The sequence below is a fragment of the Stegastes partitus genome, unplaced genomic scaffold (assembly GCF_000690725.1).
Source record: "Stegastes partitus isolate 25-593 unplaced genomic scaffold, Stegastes_partitus-1.0.2 Scaffold174, whole genome shotgun sequence".
Taxonomy (NCBI): domain Eukaryota; kingdom Metazoa; phylum Chordata; class Actinopteri; family Pomacentridae; genus Stegastes; species Stegastes partitus.
Genome location: NW_007577905.1, coordinates 738,365 through 749,125, shown reverse-complemented (window position 1 = coordinate 749,125; position 10,761 = coordinate 738,365). Strand labels below are relative to the sequence as shown.

General features: G+C 42.7%; 1 protein-coding gene across 2 annotated transcripts in view; it reads left to right on the top strand.

Moving 5' to 3' along the window:
- The first annotated feature begins 5,596 nt into the window (after positions 1 to 5,596).
- Positions 5,597 to 10,761, top strand: part of kremen1 (kringle containing transmembrane protein 1) — a 63,884-nt gene continuing 58,719 nt past the window's right edge. For both annotated transcript variants that reach the window (XM_008279887.1, XM_008279886.1), the window contains exon 1: positions 5,597 to 5,940. In XM_008279887.1, the coding sequence (XP_008278109.1) occupies positions 5,862 to 5,940 (79 nt within the window). In that variant the 5' untranslated portion in view covers positions 5,597 to 5,861. The remainder of the gene's footprint in view (positions 5,941 to 10,761) is intronic.

Genomic DNA, 10,761 nt, shown 5'->3' with positions numbered 1-10,761 from the left:
CATAGGAGTAGACACAAGAAGCTGTGCGTCAGCGTGTGTGTGCCAGGGTGTTTTGTTTTAATCAATGTAATGAGCCAAGCGATGCCAGAGATTGTTTTGGCGCTGAGGAGAATGATCCTGACAGCAAACAGTGACTCAGTGTTGATGTCAGAGAGGGAGACAAAATCATCATCCTTCTTTTCATCATGTTGTTGCCAAAAACAGAGTAAAGAGACGTTTTCTTGTAAGGGTGCAAGACAAACTTCCCCCTTCCAGCTAAATTTAGCCTCAGAAAGGTTTTTGTACCTCCTGGGACCAGCTAGGTTTAAGCATCGGTTCAGCAGCAGATTAAAGCTTTGTTTGTACTCAGGTATGTTTGAAGGTTGTGAAATCCATCCATCCATTATCTATACACCGCTTAATCCTCACTAGGGTCGCTGGAGTCTATCCCAGCTGACTTAGGGTGAAGGCAGGGGACACCCTGGACAGGTCGCCAGTCCATCGCAGGGCCAGGGTGTGAAATGCCACCTACAATTCCATCCATCCATTATCTACACACCGCTTAATCCTCACTAGCGTCGTGGGGGGGCTGGAGTCTATCCCAGCTGACTTAGGGCGAAGGCAGGGGACACCCTGGACAGGTCACCAGTCTATCACAGGGCTACACTTAGAGACAGACAACCAAGCACACTCACATTCACACCTACAGACAATTTAGAATCACCAATTAACCTCAACATGTTTTTGGGCTGTGTGGGAGGAAGCCGGAGAACCCGGAGAGAACCCACGCTGCACGGGGAGAACATGCAAACTTCCCACCTACAATTTTCTTAAGCAAAACATCCAACAAACAGTTTGAAGTTACCACTGACAAACCTGTGAATGTTCACTATTTCCAAGTCTCACAGTTGCTGACGAGTTTCCTATGAATGCTGCTTTCAGTGAGGTTGGTGAATCATCTTGAAACGCTGACACTGATTCTGAAGAAAAATGCTGCTGTCAAGTTTTTAAGAGTAATTTTAATGCCACACACAGCACGTGGAAATCTGTTCGCCTTTATTGTGCTGAAGCATCAGAGAAAATGCTGTTGACAAAGAAAACATGAAGTAATGAGCACAAAATCATCTCCAAGGTTTGATGCCACTAAAGGATTTTTTTTTTTTGGTTTAGTTTAGTTTTTTTTTATACATATATATAATTCGTGTTTCAGCATTTTCATTGTGAAGAGCTTTGAGTGCCTGCGATGCTGAACGTTGTTGTGTTGAATGCCAAGAACAAAAGCCTAGAAGGAGAAATAGTTTGAACTACAAAGGAGAGAAATGTGGCATTAAGATTCAAGGCTCGACTCTCGTGTTTACCCAAGAGAGAACAAGGACATGACATAGTCTTGGCTCCTGAATTCGTGAATTCAAAGCATCTGGGCCAACTTCTCATTCAACTATGCATAACTTCCCATTGGCAGGCAGGTCAGGGATGCTGAAGTACTTTCTAATACATCTCAGTAAATTATTCTTCCTGTGACCTCCAGCCTCCATCTTGCATAACTCAGCAGGCCGGACGCACTAGCAGGACGTTGGTTTGCTGCCACTCATGTTTAAAAAGTGCACAGAAACTTTGGGTGCAGTTATCTGACCTGCAGAAAAACAATCAAACTGTCTTAGGGGGCAAACGGCCAAAAAATCAAGTGTGAATATTTTGTGTGGAAGTGCCAAGTTTTATCTGGAGAGAGCAAAAAGACGGAACAGAATTACAGTAACTCCAGCAGACCACAAGGAATGTGGCCAGGCAGCGTGTACAGACAAGCCCAGCATGTGATCACACACACACACACACACACACACACACACACACACACACACAGAGACAAAGAAGACAAAGGAAGCCTTGCTACCAAAACTGCACAACATCACAGACTGATAGCAGGGGAGATGGGAGGTAATGACAGGACTCCAATTGAGGTTCATTTTCATATGGACACACAGTAGTTTTTATTCAGTCTGGCACAGAATCTGCTTTGTTTGAGGACATACCCATTCATAACATGTCATGTCACTGTGAAATAATGATCTCTATGTGCACTGTGGAATACAGTGAGGGAGCAAGTATTCAGGTCTTTCACATTTTGACATTACACATTCTAAATCTTGCTTGCAATTGAGCCCCAAAGTGTTTGTGTCCATTGCAGATGATGCGTTATAGTGATTTTCTATCCAATCAGCAGGTTTCATCTGCGTGGACATTACATAAACAAGTGACAGAAGACGTCGTGTTCAAGACGTTAGTGATGAATTTGTCCTATTTCTAATTCTTTTTCTTTTGTTGAAAGTCCCACGTCCACAATTACTCAGGACAAATTTCTTAGTAATCAGCGGCGAAGCCTTTATTTGCAATCAGCAATCAAATGGTTCTTACAATTACTAACAATCTTCCTGCACGTCTCCTCTTTTGTGATGATCTCTAGGTTTTTTGGAAGTCTTCAGTTCCCTCCACAGACTGTCATAGGATTCAGGTCTAGACGCCAGCATGTAAATATTGATTTCTGTTAACCAGTTCTTCACCCCACTGATGGCATGTTTCAGATCTTTGTCCTTTTCTGCACACTGGATCATGCTTTCCTCCAGAATCTTTATGCTGTTTGCTTTTGTCTTAATGCTGTTTACTTTTTTAAAACTTTGCCAGATTGGCTGAAAAGAGCACCCAGGAATATTACATGATCGCCACCTTACTTGACCATAGGGTTCGTTGCTTCTCATTTCTTTCACCAAATTAGAGCCACTTCCTTGTGTCCAAACAACTCCATTTCCATCGCATCTGGCCACAGAACTAGTGACCATCAGCTTGCTTCTCTGTCCAGGTGAGCTTTTGCAAAGTCTCGCTGAGCTTTTGTGTCTGACTGGCAACCTCTGGGTCAGTGTCCCAGAAGAATCCGTCTTGTGTCTGCTCGAGATGTCGGTACAAAACTGCTCAGATTCATCACAATGGTCTTGATTGTGATCTTTCGATACTTCTTGGCCTCCTGCAGAATCATTCTTGCCAGCACAGGTGTCACTTTTGGCTTCCAACCACATTCTTTGAGATTTACATCAAGTGCCATTGGCAGGGAAAGATTTTGGAGCCTTTTCCCATCTTGTGAGCCGCCACAATGCACAACTCTCTTTCAGTGATGGACCATAATGGTGAGTTCACTCTGTTCTTTGGTTTTGGCCAGGACTTGTAAGTGACTTGTAACTGACTGGAGAACTACTGCATCAGCTGTTCTCAGTTTATAATGTGCTGGAACACTCTAGAACGTGACTGACATTACCAGAGCCCTTTGGAGCGGTGTGGAAGCTGCGTTTTCTCAAATATTTGAGTCGGTTTCATGGGATATGAACATGGCATGTTTAGCAACACTGTTCTCAAAAAAACCTAAAAATAGTTTGAATTTATTCTTTACATCTCAATTTCTTGTGTTCTTTTGTTATTTGATTATGTAATTTCCAATGAAAATAAACTTGCTGGTCAAAATTTGGCATGAGTGTGAATAATTTTGAACTTAACGAGAACAGATCTTCGTCAAATAATTGATTAGTTTGTCAACTGAAGAAATTATTGCAGAAAATGTTAGTTGCCTGAGCAGTTTGTAAGCAAAAATCGATGTGTTCCAGCATCGTAAATGTGAATAAAATATTTTCAATAGTCATGAACTGAACAAGTTTTGGTTTTACAAAACATCAATATTAACTATGGGAACTTAATCCTAAAGAATATGGAATAAAATAATGCATTCATTAACATATCTATAAGCATCATAAATAGAAAAAAAATTCTATATTTTAGCGTAGAGATGTAAAAATGTTGAAGATGCAAATTAATGTGTGAAAACTAGTAAAGGCTGAGCTGATTTAAACTGCTTTACATGCCAGTTATCTGTATTAATATATGTCTAAATTTAAAATACATCATATATTCTAAACTTTACATTGAGTTGCACTGTAAATATTGTACAGCTCCAGAATAAATACAGCAGAGAAATAAAGTACGCAACTCTTGGAAAGTAGTTGAGAAAAAGTATAAAGGAGCAAAAAAGTACCAAAAAATTGTACCGAAAAACATGACTTGAGACGACATACTTCGTTATTTTCCACTGCGTAGGACACTTCATTTATGATGTCAGATAGTACGACTGAAAACCAGCTATGATGCAGCGTCAGAAGAGATCCTCAGTCAAAGCCACAGTTAACGTGGTTGAATTAAGTAATTTCTGTCTCTGTCTTTGTAACTAAACACAAGTGGAGCCTTCACCAGACAGTATCTCAAGGCCTTACAGTTACATTTCTCCAAAGGGCACACGTCATGCTAGATTACTTTCCCAGTGCACCCCATCTCAACCCTGTCGGTTTTGGCAAAATAAATGTTGGGACTTTTTTTTTTTTTCTTCTTTCTCTTCTCGAGTGGTGAGATCATTCTGGATTTGCTATTTTTAGGCTAAGTGGCTGCTTTTGGCTCAGACACTTACTCACAGAACTGCATGGCGCTCGCAGTGAAACACACGAGGGTGCTGTTTCACACTCAACACCTGACCGCTGGTCTGAAATGGGGTGAGAAGCACTGACAGCGGCCTTGCACACTCAGTGCACCTGTTTCTATCCTGTGAATATGACAAGACGAACTTCAGTGGAGATGAGCAAAGGACAAGCCGTTCAGTTAGTATTTTGTGCCCTTTGTACTCATTTTATATTCTAATTGTTGTTTTCTGTAAGAACACGTGCACAAACATGCTGCTTATTTTAAAGGGAATGCTTAAAATGTGAACGTAATCTGCTAATTTATTTAAAAAATGACTTCTGTTTCTGAATTTGAGAAATTTTAATGAAGTCTTTGATTCCCAAAATTGCACCAAGAGACATATTCCCATGAAAGGCCTCGATATTACTATTACATTTGAGCAAAAAGAGGCAGCCCAACAGAAGAACATACATATGTTTTGTGATCATAAGTTGGCTTTGATCATAACTCCAGCAGCAGATGGGAAAAAAGAGATTTCTCCTCAAACAAGCAACTAATTTCCCCAGCGTCACCCACTTCTTAATTAATCTGCACTGTATTAATCTATGGGGACTTTAAGTGCTGCTCTGCCAGGATCATGTGCAAACCCCTTTCACTTTTCACTGTTTCTGTACTGTACCTATTAAAATGATGCATTGCTGAGGTTGTAGTGTTGCGTATGGCATTGCCCAGGGCTTTCCAAACATAATGGACCTCTTATTAGATTTAGACCCCAACATAAAAACCAAGACATAATATTTCAGAAGGGGTTTAGTCTTTGTTTCTGGTTCCAGTGCACATGGCATCACTTCCATGTGTGTGTGTTACAACAGGGACCTAAAAGAAAAATGCGTATTAGTTCTTCTTTTGATGCCCCTCTGTTAGTTTTGTTGCAGTAAGAAACTTATTTTTGGGTCATTACTGCAGGAATATGCTTTAAATCAGCCTTTTTTCCCCTCTCTAAGATCTGCTGTTCATTGCACCACAGCGTCCACCTTCCAAACCCCAGCACCACCACCCTTCCCTCCCTCTCTCCTCCTCTTTTCTTGCTGCTGCTGCTTCCCTCCGCGCTGCAGGTTGAATCCATTGCCCCTATTTCCTGTCACATGGGTTGGAAATAGGATCCCTGTTTTCTACTATCTGGTCTCGTCTTTGTGGTGTCAGTGTAGTAGTAGCTGCAGGACCTGCCTTGAAGTTCAGGGACTTTTAACGCCGTCCAAAGTGCGACTCCTGCGCAGACCCAGACAGCCAGACGAGCACAGCCAGTCCAGCAGCCCGCCGGCCGGTCCGCGCATCCGTCCGTCCGTCAGGCTGCTCTTCACCTGAGAGCCGCTCAAGACTCTTTAACCCACACGATGGATTCCTGGACGGTCACCTCTGCTCTTCTGCTCGCTGGGTTTATTTCCTCTGCAGCTTTTAGTCATTTCGACACCGGTAAGTCAAACTTTTCTGCTCGCCTTTTTTCTTTTTTTTTCTTTTTCCTCAGGATGAATTCCGATGCAGTCGGTCTCTAAAGTTTCCTCCTCTTGCGCGCCGGAGAAGCTCTAATCCCCGTAGAAATGTTACGACCCGCACCAGAAAGTGTATTAATGTTGCAAGATAAGAGTTTCTTATCCGAACACTTTGCAACTTCATTCATATTTAACCCGCGTCGATCCAAATCCCACTGCGGCACTGTTGCTCCAGACTGCAAGAGGTGTTTAATGGAGACGTTTCCAGAGTGCAGCCGGAGCGCAAAAAGGCAGATCGCGTTGTTATTTCGTCGGTACAGCGAGGTGTTGGTGGAGCGGAGTGACTGGTGACATCCACACCTAGGAGGGTAAACATTTGCGTCCAAACCTTATCCAAATGTTTGCCAGTGCGACAAAATCATAACCCACTGCGTGTGGATCTGGAAAAACAAACAAACAAACAAACGTTTACGCATCATAGGGAATCTCTGTTGATCCAAAAGCGTCATTTCTATTTAATCACCCGAGCTTTTGATCCAAACCAGCAGCTTTTACGCACAGGACTCTCCAGGTCCTCCCTGCTCTGCTTGCCCCGTGTTTACCTCCTCTGCACCTTATTATACCCTTTTAAAATTTATAGCATTTTCAGCTTTCCTTGCAGGACTTTTTTTTTTTTCCTTTTCCTTTTTCATTCTAATATTACCACAGTACGCACCGCACTGCTTGGCTATTGTTGCTGTAATTAAACGGTTCCCCCTCCACCGGAATGAACTTGAAACCCAGGGCTCAGTCATCTGATATCATCTATTTAATTTGCCATCCAGCTCTGGATGAACACACAGGGGTTCGCCTGCGTCTTCAAAGTTGCAGCCGGGTCCCCCACTCACTCATTCAAAGCCGAGAATATTTAGTTTAATGTGAATATCTAATAACGATGACCGCACAAACCAAGCTGCTCCTTTCTGTAATTTGTGCCGCGTTTCATGTCGAAGCAGCAAATCCTCATGCTTTCCTTTTTAATTTTTTTGTCTCTTAATTATACCCTTGGATTTCAAATTAGAGGGTCCACCATCTGGGCTAGTGCGTAAGTACTCCCATGTGTACCTATGTATTAACAAAGTATTTAAAGCAATGGTATTCCCCCTCATAACACTGGGGAGAAAAAAAAGAGGCCAAGTTTATGTTTAGTCAAAGTCATCTGTGCCATATTTACTGTACAGTAAAACAATAATTTAATGTGTCTACAAGAAGTCAGGCTCTTGTTGTAAATGCAAGGTATGACTCAGGCGCTTTCTGCTGTATTGTGGTTAGATATCCTGACTTAATATGTTTGAACTGTGCAATTAAAAGGTCAAACTGGATGTGAAACCCAACAACACCTGAAGGCAAAATACACAGTAAAACACTTGTGCATTTACAGCGAGGGTGCAGCTGCTTCCTCAGCTTTCATTTTTGTTATTGTTAGAGCTGCTACCTTGTTCTCCAGCATCTCAACGCTGTGAATATGCCCGCGATGTTGTTAAGAGAAACGTAAAAGAATAAGGGCCTGTGCAAATATGGATTCTCAGCTTTTTAACTCTGACCTGCAGCAGCTTAATAACGCTGTCCTGAAAGCCAGCTGCTGTTGGTTTTGTGACAGAGCGTCCAGGACGATGCCACCGGAGGGCTTTCACTGCCCTGTGGAGTGCAGCATTGCATGAAGCAGAAGCGTATTAACAGCAAAAGTGTTTTTCATCTCGCACCGAGAGATAATCGTGCACTCAGAGCTGTATACACACACACAGGTGAAAATGTATGAAAGGGTTACAGATGACATGTCGTTTCTGGTTGTGGAGCATCTAAGTGCCTTTATGCAACCTATAATGTGAGAATGGGCTCTTCTTCCACGGAGCACACTTGATTCTCCCAGTATGGTGTGTTAGTCAACCACCGACTCTTATCCATAATGTATATGATTGCTCCTCCACCTGAACTCGGAGGCTTTATAAAGAAACTCATGTGTCTGACCGGGGCCTGCCGCTGCTCTCTTGGCAGCTGCTCGGGCCCTTCACACAAATGTACACACAAGTGGAAGCTGAATCCTGTCAGGGCTGTCAAAACGAGGCGTAATTGAGTTGCTCTATAAGCCAGTAATGATGCAGCTCACGGTGTTGTGTTCTGAAACAAGCTCACGCTGGCTAATCGGGTGAGAGATTCATGTCATTCGTGATGTTGCTGGTGTCCGTGACTGGTCTCACCAGTGGGTCAGTGGTAAACACCGAGCGTGTGTGTCTTTTGTTTATGTGAATGATGCATTATCTGTTAGAGCTGGAAGTCGAGGCAGCTTTTTGATGAAGCGGCCAGAATTGATGTTACAGTGATGCTGATGCACTTTAAAGTGATCCTTTTAACATTCAGTGGCAGGGTGAGCAAGCTGTTTTCCTGTTCCTACATGCAGGTTTAGCCCATAATCTGCCTTAGTGGTTCCCCGTTTGGTGCAGAGGAATGATTAAAGCAGAAATACACTTATTTGCCTTCTTGCCGACTCTTTGATGAGAACACGCCACTCCTATATCTGCCTGTGAAGCAACAGCCAGCAGTCAATGAGTTTAAGACTGGACGCAAAGATCACAGAACCCACCTACCAGCACCTTTACATTTCACTCATTAACATTTTATATCTCATTTGTTTAATGTGTGCAAAAATCACAGTGTTAAAGTAACAATAGACCATTTAATTGGCGTTGATGTACTGGACTATTTTATCTAAAGTTCCTTGCATCTCTGCTTCTTGCCTGGAAACTGCTGAAGGCTAAGAAATAGAAATAGTCGGCACAGCCTTGCATTGAATGCTGAACTGCTGTTCATACATTTTATTTATTTTTTTTAATGTATTAACTCTTTGAACCCCCAAACCCGCCAGTGGGGTTGAAAAGCATGTGATTGATTTAAAGAAATCACCGTTTGTCAGAGCGAGAAACTGTAAAACCAGACACAGTTGTCGGATCTTCAGCTACTTCACAGGCCTTGAGCGACTTGACCAAAACAAAGCTTACAGTCACAATTTTTCCAGAGATCCCTTTATCCAACACGTCTCATTAAAAAAATTAACCGTTTGCACCAAAAACGTTCTGTGAAAACTACAAATTTTGTGCTCTTCAGCACAATCCTTAAGCCCTGAGTGATGAAGCTGTGATCAACAGCCATGTGATGAAAATTCTGGAGTTTTTTGGCTGAACAAGGTTCAACTGCAGGCCGTGTTTACACCGAGTAAATAGGAAACAAGCATGAAAACACGTTTAAAATGTAAGAGGTAAAGTGTACTTAGCGTCACAGTTTTCTTCCCTGGTTCACATGGGGGCAGATTCTTGGATGGGCGTTGATTCCAAGTTTTGTTTTCTTTTTGTTTTTGGCATTGTTGCTGTCACACTACACAAAAGACATTCTTGAGTTCTCCGTCTTGCTTCTGCAGTGAAAAATGAGCCCACAGTGAGTGTAAATATGACAGAGGTTTAGACTGAGGAGCTATACAGTGTTCATTAGAGAGCTTTATAGGTGACTGTAGGCAGATTTTGTTGCTGTTTCCTCGGTGTGCTAAACTGAACAAGCAGGCTGCTGGCAAATAAGTATATTAAAAAAAGGTATCTCAGTCTAGGAGCTAGTCTTTAAATCTTTATCCATTCCTGCAAAGTTCTGGATCGAGGTGGCCACTCAGACTTGTAGAAATTCCTTTTACTTTATTTGACAAATGTCTCATTGTGTGTAGTCATTTGCAACCCACGACAAGGAACTGTACGAAACATTGCTTTAGTTTAAAGGGTCGTGTGGCAAAAAGGTCAGAAACAACTGAGCTCATTTGTTGCCCTCACGAATAAGAGCAAGATCTCCAGTGAGAGTCACAGTCTGTGTATCACTGGACTTTCTTCCTCGTACCTTTAAAGGAAATCAGTTAGCTTTGGTTGCGTCGAGCTGAGGCTTGAAAAGGGCAGGCTGTGACATTTTGCCAATATGGAATGCGCTCTCATGATGTGATCACAGCAGACAGAGCTGTCAGAAATAAGTCCTGATGAAAAAAAAAAACAAAACATCAGGTTAATATCTCAACCAACTGAAACTTGGACTGATCGAAGGAGGCGAGAGTTGCCTTATGGGCTTTCATTTCATCTGCAGCCTTTGCCAAGTTTCTACTTAACTAGGCATGCATGAAATAACTTGTAAGGCCACACATTGGGAAGATATGCAAAGGCTGATTTTTCTGTGCAGGGATGTAGCTCTTCCAACTAGTGTTTAAGCTTTTTAACTTCCATTCAACACTGGCACTTGAAGCAGCACCAAACAGAGTGACGTACAGATGATGGATGGACGTGTTGGGATTTTTCTTTGTAGGCTGACTTGCATATATATGGCTGCATAAACTGGCAACCCTCTGTTGCATCTGGCAACCCGCTTTACTTCCTGCTCCGCGTCTAATCGCTGTCCAGCAGGGCACGATGCTGGCCCGGACTCTGTCAGATTCATCACAGTCGACCACAGACAGAAGTGAGCGTCGTGCGGCGCAGCGAGCGAGGCGATCGTGGTTTGTAAGACAGCACCGACATCTGAACAGTAGCTCGCGCAGAGGTTGGGATCGTAGCTTTTTAGTCCTGGCAACAGTTACGCAGCTTCTGTGTGATTGATAGGAGTCTATAGTAAATGGGTTGTGTTATTTTCAGATGTTTGGCTTTGCATCAAGTCAAGAGTGTGTTGCTGGTGTGTGTGTGTGTTTGTTTTTGTATATATGCTCACCTGTCAGTGAAAAGCCGTGCATGCCAGGAGCCTTTCAACA